The sequence below is a fragment of the Tachysurus fulvidraco genome, chromosome 12 (assembly GCF_022655615.1).
Source record: "Tachysurus fulvidraco isolate hzauxx_2018 chromosome 12, HZAU_PFXX_2.0, whole genome shotgun sequence".
NCBI lineage: Eukaryota > Metazoa > Chordata > Actinopteri > Siluriformes > Bagridae > Tachysurus > Tachysurus fulvidraco.
In genome coordinates this window covers 10,445,697-10,465,693 of record NC_062529.1, presented here as the reverse complement: position 1 = coordinate 10,465,693, position 19,997 = coordinate 10,445,697, and the positions used below count along the sequence as shown (strand labels likewise).

Here is a 19,997-nt window from a genome sequence, read left to right as displayed (position 1 = left end):
AAGCAGTGTGGGAAACCTCCACATCTCGTTATACAAAGTTGGCCAAAAGATAAGCTGCAACCGTTTACATAACGGCAACCTGCCATAAGGGTGTGAGGTCCAGCTGCCCACCGTTTAAAAACTGCCATAACACACAGACACACTTCCATGGGTCAATGTTTGTTTTGGCTTTTGAGAATGATATTGTTGAAGGGAAACTACTGAATAAGTGGATATAAACACTGGAAATACCTGTTAGGGAGGATATAGCAAAAGACATACAGAGGGCTGGGATCATAAATTTACAAATGTTTGCATGTGTATTCAAGGATGCAACTCATTCTGTTGGTCATAATCAAGAATGGAAGAATAACAACATGAACAACATAACAATCTGAAATACTAAGGAAAAGTATGGAGGAGGCAGGTTTTTAAATAATCATAAACAGGACTAATTGTGGTTGTTAACCTGCTCATGTGCAAGTTTTACTTTTTCCAGTGTGTTTTTGTACTCTGCATTGTAAGAGCAGGGATATACTGTAGGTAGGCAGGATTTCACTGAGGGATGTGATTGGTGCCTAGTGGTTAAGGTGTTGGATTACTGATCAGAAGGTCATGAGTTTGAATCCCAGGTCCATGAAGCTGTCACTGCTGGGCCCGTGAACAAGGCCTTTAACCTTAATTGCTCCGTTGTATAAAATGTAATTTACTCTGGATAAGGGTGTCTGCTAAACTCCATAAATGTAAATGTAAGGCATTGTGCCTTGACACACCTTTTCACTTTGTCCTGGTTAAGATATGCCTTAAGAGGTGCATGGCATCATCTTTTGTTCTGTGAATTGTGAGCTTTTAAAGCCATCATAAAAGGCACCATTCTCTTCAGTCGCTCCACTTCAAATCTTCAAATCCGTTGTCCAAATACACAAAAATATTTGTTTGCCCTGTCACTACACATACATGCATGTTTATCTTACTATAGTTATAAGGTGTTACATAGTTGTGAAGTTCCATTCACATTATTATTAATACAGTTAAATAGAGCTATGTAAATTCCCTATCCTTAGAATAACTTCAGAACCCAATATGAAACTTTTTGGCTTATATTTTCTTAAGAAAATTGTTCTGTTTTCCTTGTGGGAACGAACCAAATGTCCTCAGGTCAAAACTGTCAGATATTCAAATTCTTGTGAACATGTTTGGGCCCCGCCATGAGATAAAAACACATAACCTTTTTTCTCAATGTTTCTTTCCTGGATTGCCATCTATGTTTCAGTAATTGTTGCATTACAAGTGAAGCCTGTCTATATTTGGAGTGCTTGTATCTGATAGGTTGTCACATCAGCAACTTAATAGATTCCACAGGTGCATAGGCACACCCAAGGCAGGTGAGCTCATATGTGTTATGTCATTGTTTTGTTAAGGGTAGAAAAAACAGGCAGTGAACATGGCAAAGAAAGAATTTCTAAGTAACAGCAGATGATCCAACTATCATTATTTACAGACAACTGTTTACAGACCTGAACTGGTGGAACCAGAATTAAAACGATGGGGCAGATTTGAACGTTTGCCTATGAAAATATAAGAAAGCTATGTGGAAAAATATGGCATTCTTCACATATAGGCTGATTTTTCTCAATATTTACAGTTGCATTATGAAAGCTATCATCACCCAATACCTACACAGTCAAACTGTCTTTGTTATGCAACGATTTCTTTTGATGCAGCAGCAGACTATAAGTCAGAATGAGGTAATAAACAATGGGAAAGAAAAGCATTTCACTTCAACCTGCATAATGAATAATATCCCATAAAGTACAGGCTGTAAAAGTGACTAATGTTCTGAAAGTCTGATATTGATAATTGATATATGAATGGCATTAGACTGAAAAAAAACCCCCAACAACAATAGTTTAGCTTTTAAGTGTAGGGTGATGTGGTTATTTTGTGGTGTGATAAGGACACCTGGTGGACAATAGACAACATTACAGCTTAAAGCACTAATAACCTTTGTCTCATGAACATTTATTAATCAACTAACTAGACTCTAAGGACTAACTGGAAATGTTAAACAGTTTATAACAATTCCTGCACCACTTAAGAGGAACTGAATTAGACTTTGGGATATGGTTTATTGTTATGGTAAATTCAAAATGTGTTGATTGATATTTGTAGGTGTGGTCGTGTTTATTAATGCTTAATGAGGAATTTCTAATCATAGCTGTTGAGTATGTCATGTATGGTTATTGGTTATAAGTAGTCAAACTTGGTTTACCAAGTCCTGTATCCAGGACTGAGCATCTACTAGATAATGAAACACAAGCCAAGCTAGAGGATCTTGTAGTTTTTGTAGAAGTTATGTGCAAGCATCTGTATTACTTGGTTAACTGGTCAATAAAATGCTTGAAATGGGATCATGGTGGTGCAACAGGTAACCTTGTTGCCTGAAAGTTCCAAATCCACTGGATCCCTGACCAGAAATAAAGCAGTTACTAAATATGAAGGAATGAGTTAATGTTTTATATTTTCTAACTGCAAACCAACTTACATACAATATAGTATTAGTAGTAAAATTTAGGAAATTGATCATTTCCTTCAGCAATGAAAGCTGGCAAAGATGGTTAACCAGTTTGACCAGTTGACTCTGTCTGTCTTTATGCAGCTAGTAACTGGTCAGATGAAGCATTCCACAGGGTGTATGACAATGGTTTAAAAAGTACTGTTAAAAAGTACTGTTAGTCTGTGATGATTTACATACATATGGTTACTTCATGTGTTATTCCACATTTGCCTTACACCTCTAATGATGGGGGTTGTTTCCCACATCTGTACAGCATGTGCCTGGGGCGTTTCCTCTGGGTATTCTGTTTCCTCCTTCAGTGTGTGTGTGTGTGTGTGTGTGTGTGTGTGTGTGTGTGTGTGTGTGTGTGTGTGTGTGTGTGTGTGTGTGTGTGTGTGTGATTATGTAATTCTGCCTTGTGCCCCAGGTCCCCTGGAATAGGCTCCAGATTCCTAGTGGCCCTGTGTAGCATAAGCAGTTTCAAAAATGTGTGTTATATGGTGTGGTTGTTCAAGGTTCATTTAAGTGGGTATAGTTATATAGTACTGAGTTGATATGCTATTGGACACCCAAGGTTTGTAATCACTGTAATGGTTTCACTGATTTTGTGCCAGAAGAGCAGATTTGGTAGAATCCAAGCCATGTAATCTAATACAATTTCTTCACTGCTTGTGTGTATAAAAAAAAAGAACAAGTTTAATGCAGTACCACATGGAGTCCACAGGCAATAAATATTTAGTAATAAATAGTATGTGTATGTAACATTGTCATTAAATGCAATGAATGTTATTAAGGTTTAAGGACTAATGTACATTGTTAATAACTAATTAAGGACAGATACACATTGCAACATTATACTACAGAGCCCCAGATTTACAGTTAAGGGGAAAAACTTTAAACTTCAGTTAAGGGGAAAACTAAAAGCATACTGTATATAAATAAGAATGTTTTGAAATATGCCCTTATCCAAAGCAAATTACATTCATACAGCTGAGCAGTTGAAGGTCTTGCTCAAGGCCCGACAGTGACAGCTTGGTGATCCTGGGCTTTGAACTCATAACCTTCTGCCCAGTATGCCTTGGCTACCACTACGCTACCATTTCCTCAGTAACAATAATGTGGTTCTTAATAACCTACAAACACAAGATCTCAATAAGCAATTTCAGTAGTGGTCATTTTTTCCATAAAGTAAACAAAATCTTTTAAACCATGAGGGAAAGTATAAGTACAAATTATAATTCACTACCATTTACCATTTTAAGCAACAATAATTTGAAGTAAAAGATGTGTTTAGGAGTTTCAGTCTATTACATCATCTTGGAGAACCTTTGGCCTGCTCTTCTTTACAACATTGCTTAAGTTCATTTATGTTGTGAACTGAGGGTGTTCAGGTCTCTTAAGATGCTACAGTATCACAGTAGAGTGAGGTCTGGACTTTCCAACACATTTGTCTTGTTCAGCCTTCGATATTTGCTGGTGTCTTTTTAGAACCATTGTCCTGTTTCATGAACTAATTTCAGCCCAGTTTAAGCTGTTGGACAGATAGCCTTACATTTGAAGATTGTTCTGGTATAAAGTGGTGTTTAGCATTGTCTCCCAAGATTTCCAGGTTATATGGTTGCAAAACCAGCTCAAGTCATCATCCTTCCCCCAATGTGCTGGGTACTTTCTTCTTCTCATAACTGTAAATCTGAGGTCAAATATGATATACTTGTCTTGGTGCTACTGTATATTTGGTATTCTACTGGTGCAATAATGGCTTTAAAGTATGGCATCATATTCTCATCATCCACCAGGGGAAGCCCATGGGAGTCACTACTACAGCCTGTAAGTGATTCAGACTTAGCTTTTACATAGGCAGCATTTTGTCTCAGGTTTGCTCTGCTCCACTGACACACAGAGAAGTCCCACAAGAATCAGTGTTAGATAGAATGTCTGCTTTTCTCATCTCTTATTGGTTTATTACTTTGATGCTTATGATTCCCAAATCACAATACTACACACACACACACACACACACACACACACACACACACACACACACACACACACACACACACACACACACACACACACACACACACACTCATGTAAAAAGACTGTGGTCTCTGAACCATTTCTGTGTGGATGTGGATGTATTTTTTGGATCACTGTCCTGTTGAAAGATCCAAGAATGACCCAGTTGTAACTTTGTGGCAGAGGCTGCCAGATTTTTTATTTAAAATCTCCTGCTACTTCATGGTGTCACTTTATTTTTATACCCCTGTGAAATAAGACGCCAAAGATGACCATGTGTTCTCATTTTAATATTGGAAATGTTCTCCTGATTATCAAACCTTAGGACAATTTTCACTGACACTTTCATTAGTCTACACTGCATGCCAGTTAACATCCTCCTTTTTTACATGGAAGCTGCTAAATGACACTTGACTCTTTTGTATTATCTTTAAAAAGATCTTGAATTCAGATTTTTTTTTTTTACTGTGAATAGTTTTTTCAATAAAAAGAAATGCATTATTTCTATTTATTGAACGAATGGGATATTCTGGGTTTTTAACTTCACTGTTGATCTACTTGGATACAATAAAAACATTTTTAAATTATATTTAAGATAACCATTTTTTAACATGCATTAAGTTGTTAATGTTAATGTTGTTAATTAATGTACAAAAATTGTTTTAGCCCATTTTTTGCTTAGTTTTTTTTTCATGTTTGGACTTTTCATTCTAAAGCCTTAAAAAGCTGTTTTTATTATTATTATTATTATTATTATTATTATTATTATTATTATTATTATTATTATTATTATTAGTTTAAGGACTTTAGTGCACAATGCCTGGTCAATTTTGATTAATACAGGATATATTAGAGAAGGAAAGAAAGAACATAGCAGCTGATCACATCTCATCACTCTTAACACTCTTTTCAAGATATTCACACAAAATTTTAAAACATTCCATATTTAAATCCTAACTATCAGCAGTACAAGTGAATACAGTACAGTACTCCTTTGTGTCTTAATCCATGTGATTAAAAATAAACACAATTCTCTTTATAGAATATATTTTTAGATTTGCCTCTTGTTAAAAAATCTGGAAGACACTATTCTCATGCATGTTCAAGCATTCTTTTTTTGTTGTTCAGTATAAAAACACTAGATTCAAGTTCAATGCATTACTTTAGGGCACAGTATACAACATACTATAAGCCTATAATAAGTTACTTAACTAGCATTAGATAAATATGAATAAATAAATAACAAATTCAACAAGTAAAATTTTTTATCCTAATAGTTATTTGCTTGTGCTACTACACACTTTATTTTAATATGCTAAAAATATTGGGTTTGTATTTAGCATTTGTTATTTTCTGGTCCATTTTTCAATTTTGTTATTTTCTGGTCCGTTTTTCAATATTTTATTTCCCTGACAAAAATGTAAGCTTTCATGTATTTTTCTTGCTCCTTATTCCTCCTACTGTTGCTGAAGCAGACCGACAGTACAGGAATGACCAAATGATACAAAGTCCACAATAAAATCCTCTGTTTCCCCTGTCGTAATAGGATACAAGGGGATGCCAAAATGAGGCGTATAAGAAATTGGACACTATTGCAGAAAATGCAGTTCTCATCTGTGAGGCACCAATACCACAGACCTTAGTGTAGCTGCGGTTTTCTTTTTTTTTACTGATCCACACCTGAATCTTAACATCTCTCTCCCAGATAATGGGTGGAAAAGGAGAAAGCTGAAAAACACCTTCAAGAGAAAAGAAAAGCAAATACAATTTTAAAGATCTATAGGGGAAAATGACAACTCTCACTCAGTCCACTTTCACATAGCCATTGGCATTGGTGGCCACTTCTCTGGCTCCTCTTCTTCCTTCTCCTCTTTCTCCGCTTCCACCTCCTCCAACCTGGCCAGGCTCAGGCCACTCGTCAAAGCGCAGCCGCAATGTGTTGCGAATGACCAGACGCTCCACGATGAGCGACGCACAGAACCAAGGCAAGGCATATTCGGCCGTTATCAAGCCCATGAAGTTGTACTTGAATTGTGAGTAGTCCCAAGGGCAGGCGTTGAATTGCCGCAGCAGTAACCCTGTTCCAAACTCCCACATGTATGTCCACAGGGTGTATATGAAGCAACGCAGCAAGACATTGCAGCGATCCCGCAGGTGCAGGTACATGCGCTCAACTATCAGGATGCATGTTCCATAGATAAAAAGTGCCCACACGCTCGTCACACCAGGGAACTTCCAGTTGCAATTGACCACAAACTCCCATGCTGCTGTAAACATGACTTCGCAGAAGTAGCCATGGATGGCATACAGATACCACCGGGACAGCGGCGTCAGGGGCTCAGGGGTCATCGCTGTTGCCATGGTGACTGGGCCGTTTGATCCTTTGAAAACTCTGGGGGTCTTGCTGAAAGACAGATAAAGCAACAGGACATTACAGTAGGTTTATACATAAAATCTCAAATGTTGTAAAAAAAAAAGTGATGATGCATGTGCCAGTCAACAGACATGAAGTAAAATATTCTATTGGTTACATAATCTATGCACGGTCATATAAATTATCTGCCTTTACTGTCCATCCAAAAACACACACACACCTCATCCTATCATCGAGGACTGAGGACTGTGAAGTGACTGTGAAGAAACCACCAAGTTGAATTACGCTTTGTCCGTGCTTTTATGAACAAAAGAAATATCATGCCACTAAACTGAGCTCTTTTCTCCAAACAAGTGTTTCCTACAAATAACTACAACACTGAGCCTTTGTGAAGCTCAGCTCAGAAAACCAACCTCAAATCCACCCACCTATCCGCCCGATTCAGCCTGACCCAAGCATACAGTGGAGGTGTGAGTGTTGTGCAACATTCAGGGCTGAGAACTGGAAACTTGCTGTTGATGTAAACTGAGAACTTAAACCAATATGCTCTGATATAATCTCTGAGTTCCAACATACAGTAAAAGTAACTACAAGAACACCCCGGACTGGACCATGTTACAAAGTGCTTTTTTTAACTTCATAAAAAAAATGTAGGTGGCTTCTGGTTTGTTTTATTTTATTTTTCACCTCCCATGTAGCTTCTCAGGTTCAAATAGCAATATGCAACCTCTCGATAAAGTAGAATGTAACCTACTAATATACTATATATATATAACGTTCCCTGACATGTAACTGTACACCATATCTGAATTATTTAAAGTGAACAGTCTGGAAAGTATTTGGTACATTTGGGGTCATGGTACAATAACAATGAAAGAGATTATATTTCTCAGAGTGGACCTCACAAAACTGTCTAGATATGTAATAAAAGTTCAATTCATCAGCAAGACAAGTGCAATTCAGGACATACTGCTTCATATTTGCTTATGAAAATGTACGATTTACACACTATTGAATAGAGCAATATTTCAACTCTCAGCCTCAGAAGACTACTGATTTTAATTGCCACTATCAATGTTGTGCTTGCAATTCCCAGCATCCATTACTCAAAAATAGACCATTCTATCATTGGGCATCTCGACCACAAGCACATAATCTGGGCTGCTAGCTATTAGTGGCATAGTACTAGTTATTTCACAGTGGTTCCAGAACAATGTTCATTTCTGCATTGAGTATAAGAGTTAAAGATGAACAACATGGAGTGTTGTGTAGTCAGCGTGTTTTTCAGAGATTCAGCTTTATTAAAGTATGTTTTCAGCAGAGAAAGGTTTGTATACATGTTGATGTGTGTATCCAGAATTTGCCAGGTGACTGGGAAAGAAACCAAAACTACCTGAATATTTCTTCATAACCAAAGATTACAAAAATATCTGAACGGTATAAAAAGATAGCAATTTTTCCTATCCTATAAACATAAGATTACTGAATAGGATTACAAGTAGAAATAGACTTATTATTCCACCCAAAAGCTGTGCTGCCAAAATATGCATTATTGGGATGTGGATTTAAAGCAGGGGGGCACGGTGGCTTTGTGTTTAGCACGTTCGCCTCACACCTCCAGGGTCGGGGTTCGATTCCCGTCTCCGCCTTGTGTGTGTGCGGAGTTTGCATGTTCTCCCCGTGCCTCGGGGGTTTCCTCTGGATACTCCAGTTTCCTCCCCCGGTCCAAAGACATGCATGGTAGGTTGATTGGCATCTCTGGAAAAATGTCTGCAGTGTGTGATTGCATGAGTGAATGAGAGTGTGTGTGTGTGCCCTGCGATGGGTTGGCACTCCATCCAGGGTGTATCCTGCCTTGATGCCCGATGACGCCTGAGATAGGCACAGGCTCCCCGTGACCCAAGAGTTCGGATAAGCGGTAGAAAATGAATGAGTGAGGGTTTTAATGCTTGTAGACCAGAAGCTTTAGAGACTAAATTCACATTCAAATTGGCATAAATGTTCATTTATGCAGGATGACAATGTGTGAAATGTTGTAGGAGGCAGACAATTTAGGAGGAATTGAATAGGATAAAAACTGTTTAACTATAATATAGTTTTATTTAAACACTTTATTTAAACTAATAATATAGTTTTATTTAAAATACTTTATTTAAACTAATTTAAATGTATATTATCGATGCAAATGTTCATATATTTCTACCATGACAACAAAATTAACAACATAAAAAAATAATGTTAATTAAGGTTAAAAGTAAAAAAAAGGAATGTTAATGTCAATATTATGAAAATTTTTCACAGTGAATAATTCACATGTATTGAGTATTATAATGCATTTTAAGGTAATCTCAAGTCTTTGAAACAAAAAAGCAAGAAATCTGTTTTGTTAATTTGAGCAAATGTATGAATTAATGGAAAAAACACTGCTAAAATACTGTTCTTTTAATCCAAACCTCTGTTTTAAATCTCCTTTGTATTTTATCTTTTAAAGAAGAAAGAAAATGATACTAGGTATTAAAGTGGCGTTCACATTGTATTAAGAAACTCACAAATTTAAAACAGTTTCTTTTTAAATAATGAAAATTTTGCACCCTAACATGTTTTGCACTACCTGACGTACAGTATATCTGCATGTTTGTTTTTGTCACTTGTTTTCATATCCCATCCCCCAGCTGTTGGCTTTTCAGTCAGCAATGATATTGATTGTTACACAGTTAGGCTTTTATTGACACTCCCAGGAACTCAGGCTGAACAGAGTCAGATATGAGCTCTCTTTTATAAACCATTGTATAAAAAAGTTGGCATGAATCCTCTAGAATTAGAGAGATTTTATATATGAAATCTTCCTAAAATCCAAATAATCTGCGAGTCAGTCATCATTGATAAGTTTTAAGGGTGGGATTACATACTTCCTTTTCCCTGTCAATCAGAGCTAATCATGGGTACACTACACAATCATGGGCATCAGTGAGCTCATGTATGAGAAAAACGGCAGAGAGCTAAGAGAGCTAATTAGAAAGAGCACCATTTGTCCTAGTAAAAAATTTGGTCTCATTAACAGCTAGTACCATCACATGACCAACACATTTGCTTTATTTCCAAGCAACACACAAGAAAAGCAATAGATTGATATCCAGAAACAGTTGGAATAATAATATAAAGTATATTTTCTACACTTTTGTTGAAAAAAAAAAATAGCAGTTTATAGTAATAGCTTAACTCACAATATAACAATTAAGAAACATGTATTAAATTAGATCATAGCTGGAAATTGTATGTGAACCCCAGGATCATGACCTTTTGAATAACTGAAGTTTTGAAGAGTTTGCAGGACAAGAAAGTCTCCAGGTTGACCTGCTGGCCTGCTAAATAAAAGATGCACAATTTAATTAACTGCTTTTATTTTTTTTTTTACAAACATGATTCTGCTCAAATTATTTACATCCTATATAAAAGAGATATTTAAGGAATTTAAAAGGAATTTGAAAGTCTTTGGCCTCCAACCTGAAAATTTCAAACATAAGACATGTTGTAAGCGTGAATTTAACTAAAGATGGTGTTCCACAATGTACAGTGAAAGCACATCTATAGAACCTGAAAAATCATGCATTTCTTGCACAACGTACTAGCTAATGCTCTGGGTTTGTGAGTCTATCATAAGAAGAAAAATTCACTGAACAGGAGTATGGTTCATTGAGGTTAGAAAAAAATAACACTATTGTCTGTAAAAGCATTGCTGTTCATTTCAAGCTTGTGAAAAGACCCCCTGCATATTCCACAGCTACACTAGAACAACATCCTGTGCTCGGATAAAAAGTTGGCGTTAAATTTATACAATGTCATGCTTCAAAAAGCAACATCCCAAAAATAAAGAAAAGCTCCCCAACTGTGAAGCATGTTATTTGAATGTTTTGCTCCCATAGGGACTAGACGGCTTGCATTCATCCAGGGTTACATCATGCAACGTGCCTGATACTAAACCGCAGGGGTGAATAACTAAAGTGGCTGAAACTACAGTTCCAGTATTTCCTACATACATCTAATGTTCGACTAGACTGTTTTCCATCAAGCCTGTTAACCTGACTGTTTGACTCACAGGATCTCTGATCACAGTAATCCAACTAATCTACTATTTAGAAAACCCTTCATTAGGTTAATCAGAAACAAGTCTATCATTATGTTCTAATAATACATACAAACAAATAAAATAAAGACATTTATGCAAAAAAAAAATTATTTTCTTTCAATGTTGGCAGCAGTCATTGATGGCTGATTATACTGGTACTAGCTCTTGATTGTGTAAACCAATCAGTGAAGAGTATTTATTTCATAATGTGATATTTCTGATAAAAACAGTGGGGAAACCGTTACACTATCTGACCCTGTTGCCGTGCTGTCTGTGGTAAGGAAACGGCTCGTGTATCCTTTCATAAATGCTGGCTTTTATGTTGTATGTAAACAAACCTGTCTGCTCAGAGTTTCTGATTCCCGGAATAGATCCTTTCAACCTACTCATAATGAGTACATCAATACAATATGATACAATAGTTCGGTATAGATCGAGCAACATGATCTCTAGGCAAGCTATGCAATACCAATTTACAAAATAACATGGGGTGGAAAGAAGGGATGGAATTTGTTATATTATGTTACAGATATTCAAGATAACTGTGATTCCACAAATACAGTCTATACATATTTGGACTTTGATAAAAAAATATTGTTACATCAGCAGGCTTCCATAAAATAATGAATTATTGCAATCTTCCGTTTAAATTTGAGGATATTTATCCAGATCAGTTAAACAGTGTGAACTTTTTTATATGTGGTCTCTTTTACACCGTACAGCCCTCTAGTTTGTGTTAGATCATATCACACCACCTATAACACTGCGCCATGTTGTGCAGGAGCAGAACTGACATTTTGACAACTGGAAAGCGATTACAAACTGAATTGATTAGGTTTTTGTCCACTATTAAAACATATTTATCAAAGCATGGCATTCACTATGTGAGGAAATCACACAAGGTTTATAGAACTTTAGACAGACTGAGTTTTTAAACCACAGTGCTTATTAAATTTATCCTTATCCTTATTATATATATTAAGGAAATTTGAATTATGTTATTATATGAAACATAGAATTATGTTATAGGCAGAAAAATCCAGTAGATTCAGTTATCGTAGCAAATTCCAAATTTGGCAGGGACTAAGAAATAAAAGTATATATAATTTTTAATTAAATCTGATTCACTAGGAAATACAGTACATTGTATTCGAATCTAACAAAATGAAATTAGTGCTATGTCATCATCAGCAAAGCTGCTTTATAATAGAAGGTTTCCAAATATCTTTAAAATGGCTCGCTAAGGGCAGAATAATTGAATGTGATTTTGAATTGGTGGCAGATTTAATTCTCCTAATTTCACCAGGATTTAGTGGATTGTTCTAAAATAACATCATTCATCTTAAGCCATGTATAAGAACATTTTGTTGTTATATGTCTGTGAGAAAATTTCACATACACTGTACTGTACGCATAAAAACCTTTATTTTGCATATTTTATTTCTACATTACTGCACAGTGAAATTCTTTTTTTGCATATACCAACTTTGGACGATGGGTTCGGAGTGCATGGTGAGCCACGATACAGCGCCACTGGAGCACTGAGAGTTAAGGGCCATGCTCAGGGGCCCAACAGTGGCAGCTTGGCAGTACTAGGGCTTGAACCCTGATCTTCCAATCAACAACTCAGAGCCTTAATCGCTTGAGCCACCACTGTCTCTATGAGTACCCTATCAGCTCTGTCTGTATTATGAAAACAGAGACATTTTGTTCTTGTATAATAACTGGAGGACTCAAGGTGTTATCAAAGATAAATGTTCCTGCTGACAGACAGATTTTCTCCACTAACCGTCATCCAGATCACTCTGTCCTTTGCCACAAGAGAGCTGCAGACAAGCCTTTAGAGAAGCATTACCTGTTCTTTGACTCAGTGATAAAATACTTTGAGTAAGCTTCCTGAATGCTGTGCTCAGTATTCTCCATGACAGGAATTTTGCCCTGTTTACTACTTTCCGACATTGGAAGAATTAACGAGCGTGCATTCTTATTCTTGCAATGTACAGAGGATGCTGATGAGGACTTTGGGTTTCTGCCATGATTTCACTCCACTCTGCACAAAATAAATGGCAGTAGATCAATAGCATAGGCAGCTCAGTTACTTCAGGGCAGCATATTGGCTCTTGAGTGCAAAGAGCCTTTATTCTTCTTATCAGATATGATTTTCACTGATAGGACTCCAGAGCAGAGGGCCAGCATCTGATGCTCATATTTCACACAAAAGTATTGTCGTTTCACACATAAACACTAGCATGTTGTGTCTTGCATTGTTTCTGGGTGCTGAATTTAATTTAAACAGAAATTCCATTGTTTTTATACATATAAAATGTACAGTATATCCTGAATTGATCTATTTCTGTCAATCCACTGTGTGACAATGGCCATCCAAAGTGCTACACAAATAAAATTTAATTCAATTCAATTCAAATTTATTTGTATAGCACTTTTTACATTTGACATTGTCTCAAAGCAGCTTTACAGAACATAAACACAGAACAGGTTATTATAAGGAGTAATATAAAGATTAATAGAATACAAAATTCAAGATTAATATTAGATACATGTAAATGTGTTTGTATTTATCCCCAATGAGCAAGTCTGAGGTGACTCGGGCAGCAGTGGCAGGGAAAAACTCCCTTAGATGGTAAGGAAGAAACCTTGAGAGGAACCAGACTCAAAGGGGAACCCATCCTCATATGGGTGACACTGGAGGGTGTGATTATAAATATACAATCTGACAAATGTTGTATTGATGCAAAAGATCACATGGAGTTCACATCTCCTCTTTAGTATCGCAGAGACCAACTGGAGCTGGTAGATCTCGAATTGTACTGGATCACTTTAAATTAGATTAAATTATTCTTTAAATTGATTTGTAATAAAATGCTCAGCACCAGTTTGCTCTTAAGATACAAATAAAGGCACTGGTCATTCCATACAACCTTAATCATTTTCGTCCTATTTCTAATCTTCCTTTCATTTCTAAAATTTTGGAAAAAGTTGTTGCTGCTCAACTTCATATCCACTTGTCTGGCAATAATCTATATGAACAATTCCAATCTGGTTTTCGCCCATTTCATAGCACTGAAACAGCTCTATTAAAAGTCACAAACGATTTGCTTATAGCAGCTGATTCTGGTTTACTATCCATCCTCCTTCTCCTTGATCTGAGTGCAGCTTTTGATACAATTTCCCACGATATTCTTTTAGACAGGCTTTCCACTATTGGCATCACCAACACGCCTCTGAAATGGTTTCATTCATATCTCTCTGATCGCACACAGTTTGTTCAACTAAAATCATTCACCTCTTCTGTAGTTTCCGTTACCTCTGGTGTTCCCCAGGGCTCTGTTCTTGGCCCTTTGTTATTTATTACTTACCTTTTACCCCTTGGTCATATTTTTCATAAACATCAGGTTAAGTTTCATTGCTATGCGGATGACACCCAGCTCTACCTTTCCACAAAACCACATTCCAAACTCCCTCCATCTGCTCTTTCTGATTGTCTCATTGACATAAAATCATGGTTTTCAGCAAATTTTCTTAACTAAATAGCAATAAAACAGAATTTCTCCTTATAGGCACAAAAACTGTGCTTAACAAATTTTCGAATTTTCTTATTTCCATTGATGAATCTCTCATAGCTCCCTCATCTCAGGTTAAGAGTCTTGGTGTCATCTTTGATAGTACCCTTTCTTTTACCTCACATGTAAATAATGTTACTCGGGCTGCATACTTTCACCTTCGAAATATCAATAGGCTTCGTTCCTTTCTCACCACTCAATCTACCACCACTCTTATTCACAGTCTAGTTACCTCCCGGCTTGACTACTGTAATTCTCTTCTTATTGGGCTTCCTCACAAAACCCTTCATAAGCTGCAACTCGTTCAAAACTCTTCTGCCCGTATTATCACTCGTACTCCCTCTATCCATCATATTACACCTGTTCTGGAACAGCTACACTGGCTTCCCATTAATTTTCGTATCAAGTATAAAATTCTTCTTCTAACATTTAAAGCTATCCACAATCTTGCACCTTCATATCTTCTTGATCTTCTTCATACTCCAAAACCAACTCGCACTCTTAGGTCTTCTTCTTCCACTCATTTCATTGTTCCCTCTGTCCGTCTTGTAACGATGGGGAACAGAGCTTTCAGTTACTCTGCACCTCAGCTCTGGAACTCACTTCCATCTGAGCTCCGTAATATTGATTCTCTTTCATCATTTAAATCTCAGCTTAAAACTCATCTGTTTAGTTTAGCATATTCTAGATCATGATTTGTAATGTTGGTCCAATTGTTTTTTTTTTTTTTTGTTTTGTTTTTTTTTTTTTTTTCTATGTAAGTATTGTATAACTATATATTTTTTTTTTGTTGTTTTTCTTCTTCTTTTGTACGGTGACCTTGAGTGTTAGAAAGGCGCCTTTAAATAAAATGTATTATTATTATTATTATAAGTACATTACACAGGACTCCAAAATGAAAAAAAGTAATATGTCAGTCCAATACTATATACTGTTATATATATTTGGCTTTCATGAGCTTTATGTTGCGGTCTGTAAAAGAAACAAATTCTTCTACAATATTTCCCATTTAAAGCCAGGTCTTAAGATCATTATAACTTAAAAGGATGTTGTACAAATGGAAGGAAGGGATCAAAAGACATGAGAGCGCTCCAACGATCTTGAACACTCTCTATTTAAAAGTTCCAAAACAGCTATTAGTCTGTTTCTCTCTCTCTCTCTCTCTCTCTCTCTCTCTCTCTCTCTCTCTCTCTCTCTCTCTCTCTCTCTCTCTCTCTCTCTCTCTTTCTCTTTCGACTAAAAGGTATTCAATTTTACCTTTTATTTTTGCACCATAAAGCTTTCACACAATTATGCATGTTATAAACTATGCAATAGTTAAGCCTTCCCTCCATATTTTAGTTGAATTTGTTGTAGTGCTGCTGGTACATACTTTTTAAATGCAGTGAAAGACTCAGAGGTCTAACAGCTGCTGCTTTTGTCTTCAGGTTCTTGGACTGAATCAAAGACCCTGAGAATGCCCTAAGCCCTCCAGACAGCATAATATTGGTCATAATGAGGGGATTAGGACCTTCCGAGGCTTAAAAAGGCAAGATTTAGCAACATGAATGTGGAAACTGGCAAGCTACATAATTAACAAAGCAGCATGACGTAGCAAGCTTTTGCTTGGGTTCATAAGAATTCATGCTGAGTGTGAGATCAGTTGCCTTTGTGCTATAATGAACTACTCCTATTGCAAGACTACTACAGCTCCAATCAAGATGAATTGGTTTCATTCAGGGAGGTACTTTAATTTAAGTGATTACCGACTAGATGTTTCATTTTAATCCAATAGTTTTTACTTCAAAAAATAAAAACACAAAATTGGAAAGAACTACATTGGGGTCAAAAAATAAGAAAATGCTTCTATTTTGCTGTTTTTTTTTTTTAAATCTGATTTATTTTAATACAAATAAATGACCTTAACAGTAGCATCAACTTCATTGAGACGTACTGTACATCTTACAAATGTTTATATAAGCTTAGAACTTCTTTTGCTTTAATGACAGCACTCACAAATGCTGTCATGGACTCTATACCTCTGTGTTAAACCTAATGATCCATGTTAGATTAAAACCACCGGAGTGCCATCTGAAAATGCGCTTCAATGGATGGGATTAACCTCCAAAAATTTGACTTTTTGTGCAATAATGAACAAGTTACTTATAGAGTGACCTAGAAATCTTGCCTGATGAATATATTAAAAAATTCCTTATTTTTCAAAATAAAAATATATATATTTTAAAATAAATAAATAAATAATCCCAGTTTCTTAACGTGGTCTCAGACTTTCTTTAAATCCTTGTATTTCATCGATCTCTTAATACATATGTTTTATATAATTGATTTCCACTAACCGTGAACACTTTTATTTTAATGTGCTTAGTACCAAGCACTTATTCTGCCAAAATAGAGAGGGACTTCCCAGTGACCCTAATTCATCCTGTCAGCCCAGCCAGGCCAGCACCAGACTCCAGCAGCTCAGGGGAAAAGAGAATTGAACAGAGCTTGTATAGCTTTAGGTGCAGCTCTTTTGTTCTTTGTTAGAAGTAATTAAGCGATTATCAAATCGCTTAATTACATTACACAGCTTCTTCAGGTAAAAACCAATCCAGCTTAGACACTATATATATATATATGCTCTAATAGGAATCTCACCGCTGTCAGTCTAGTCACAGGATCCATACAAGGATTTTTTTTGTTTTTGGACTTAGTTTAATTGAAGCATGGAAAATGGACCAGAAAGGATTCAAAGCAAGTATGATTAGCACAAGATTTTGATGTGGAGTGTTAAAACCGCCTGCAGTGCACAGGAACTCATTTCACTCAAGCCAAATCCTCATTTAATCAGTTGTGCTCTGAGGATCAGACTGACTGAGGATCAGACACTCTAGTGCTCTGGAGAACAAGGGCAAATATTCTGCAGCTTTTTCATCTGAACCATGAGGAAAAGGTCAAGCACAACTTAACCATCATATATCTGTATCACTATTGCGCTTTTTACAGCAGGTTTGTCTTATCGGGAATAATTGCAAATAAAACATGGAGCTAATGTAACAGATTGAATGCTACTATCTCAAAACCTAAACTTGTTATCATAACGCCAAGGTTTTGACCTTGTTAGTATTTTTTTATGAGGTCTAATGGTAATCACAAAGATGAGGGGAAAACTTGCCACTAAGACACCAGAAAGGTCTGCACCCCTACTTTATTAGTTATTATTTAATTAAAACCATTTTTTTCCTAGAACACATGGACTTTTTGCCTATGTCTATTCAAAGAAAGCAGTATTTGTTTTAATGAAAATAGTCTAATAAATAATTTGAAAAAATTTATAAAATAGTAAAATAATATTAAAAACTATTATATACAGTAATTGTCGTACATGTGTATAAATGGGAATCTGTTTTAATAACTAGAAAAAAGAGATTATTCAGGCTTATTACTGGAAAGCATATGAAACCTGTTTACTCTAAGAGATGCAAGAGAAAACAAAAACAAGTATAGTGATATGTCTTTTGGTGTTCTTGTGTTTGATAAGGCTCAATATGTTTCAGTAAGCAGTCAATATATTGCACAGGATCTCATACTCCTATACATGCTCCGTTACTGAAATCAATTCACTGTGTCATCGTTTAAAAATATGAATATGAACGCAACCTTTAGAAAAAGCTCTAAGTTATTGTGAATGTTTTTGGCTGAAAAACAATAGGTAACAATTAGGCTGTCTTTTAAAAGACTCATTGCCATTTATAGGTTAATTAAGATAACACACATAAAAGAAAAAGAAAGTTTAAAAAGTACAAATGTTGTGAAATCATAATCATGTTATTGCTCTAATCTGTATGCTTTAATATTACACCACTGTTTTGCAATCTGGTTTATACTATAGTCAAAATAAAAAGAACAATGTGTAGTATACATATGAAGCTGGGGTCTAAAGCAAATACCCTAAAAGTGTCTTTTTTAATTTTCAGTGGAGAAAATGATCTAAGCACATAAAGTTACATGATTTTAAGATGAGTTCCTCATGAAGGCTAGTTTAAAGTGGATGTAACCAGAGCAAATGAGTTCAAATCTGGAAGCGTGACAAGCTGCAAAGCGAAGATGTGTTACTGTGTCTATGGTTTCATCTATTTCCCTCCACTTCACCTGAACATAAAGTCACATCAGTTTAAGATGAAACCGTCCCGCTGCTGAATAGTGTGTGAAAACAGTGTGAAAATGTACACGAGTGTGTGTGTGTGTGTGTGTGTGTGTGTGTGTGTGGTGTATGTGTGTGTGGAGTGTATAGTGTGTGTCTGTGTGTGTGGTGTATGTGTGTGATGTATGTGTGTGTGGAATGGTGTGTATAGTGTGTGGTGTGTGTATGGTGTGTGTGTGTTTATGCGTGTGTATTTGAGTGTGTATGCGTGTATTTGTGTGTGTGTGTGTGTGTGTGTGTGTGTGTGTATATATATATATATGCGTGTATTTGTGTGTGTGCGGTGTGTGTGTGTGTGTGTGTGTGTGTGTGTGTGTGTACCGGCACTTCTCCAAGCAACGACTGAGCGAATGACGCTGCTCATAAATGTACATGATACAGTTCAGCGTTAGTTCAGGCTGCATCAGCGACGCAGCTCGTGTGTTAAACACCTCAGGTTCTATTTAGTAAAAGGTCTTATGCCTGAATGCAACGCTGCACACACACACACACACACACACACACACACACACACACACACACACACACACACACACACACACCAGGTGCGTGACGGACAGTTGCACAAAATGAATAGAAATTCATCAGAAGCTCGGATGCGCTCTCAGGATCTTCAGCAGAGTTACGCGATTTAAAGCCAAGGATTTAAACAACAACAACAACAACAACAACAACAACAACAACAATAATAATAATAATAATCTAGAAATAGGCCAGCAAGTGAACCAAAGGCATCTTAATGAGTAACAAGTCCAAGCTTCAGTGAAAAGTCTTACCGTGTTTTATTGTGGCACTGCAGTGAGTGTGGGATCGACCCTTTGACAGTTCATTGTAATCATGCAGAGGACAAAAGGCGAAACAGGAACATGGTCGCATCAGTTCCCTCTCGTCGTGTGTTTGCCCCGGCTAACCTCCCTCTCCCTCTCCCTCTCTCCTCCCTTATACTCTCCAATGATAACTGACACATTTTCCTTCACTGCAGCAGGAACAGCACATGCTCAGAGCCGCGCTCCGGTGTCCGGCACTACTGCACTGTGCTCAGTGTTAACTGCTTCACTGCTGGCGCGCTGCTCTCCAACACACTGCACTGACAGTGCGCACGCGCGCGCGCACACACACGCCACACACGCATACACACTCACACGCTCAAGGTTAAAGGTAATTTTCCCCAGTTTGTCTTC

The 19,997-nt window shown here is 36.7% G+C and overlaps 1 protein-coding gene across 1 annotated transcript; it reads right to left on the bottom strand.

Moving 5' to 3' along the window:
* Positions 1–4,721: 4,721 nt before the first annotated feature.
* Positions 4,722–19,914, bottom strand: tmem229b (transmembrane protein 229B). Its single transcript, XM_027172100.2, has 2 exons — positions 19,593–19,914; positions 4,722–6,956 (listed from the first exon to the last, which is right to left on the bottom strand). Exon 2 carries the CDS (start codon positions 6,911–6,913, stop codon positions 6,356–6,358), a length of 558 nt encoding a protein of 185 aa, XP_027027901.1. The 5' UTR covers positions 6,914–6,956; positions 19,593–19,914; the 3' UTR covers positions 4,722–6,355.
* Positions 19,915–19,997: the final 83 nt, after the last annotated feature.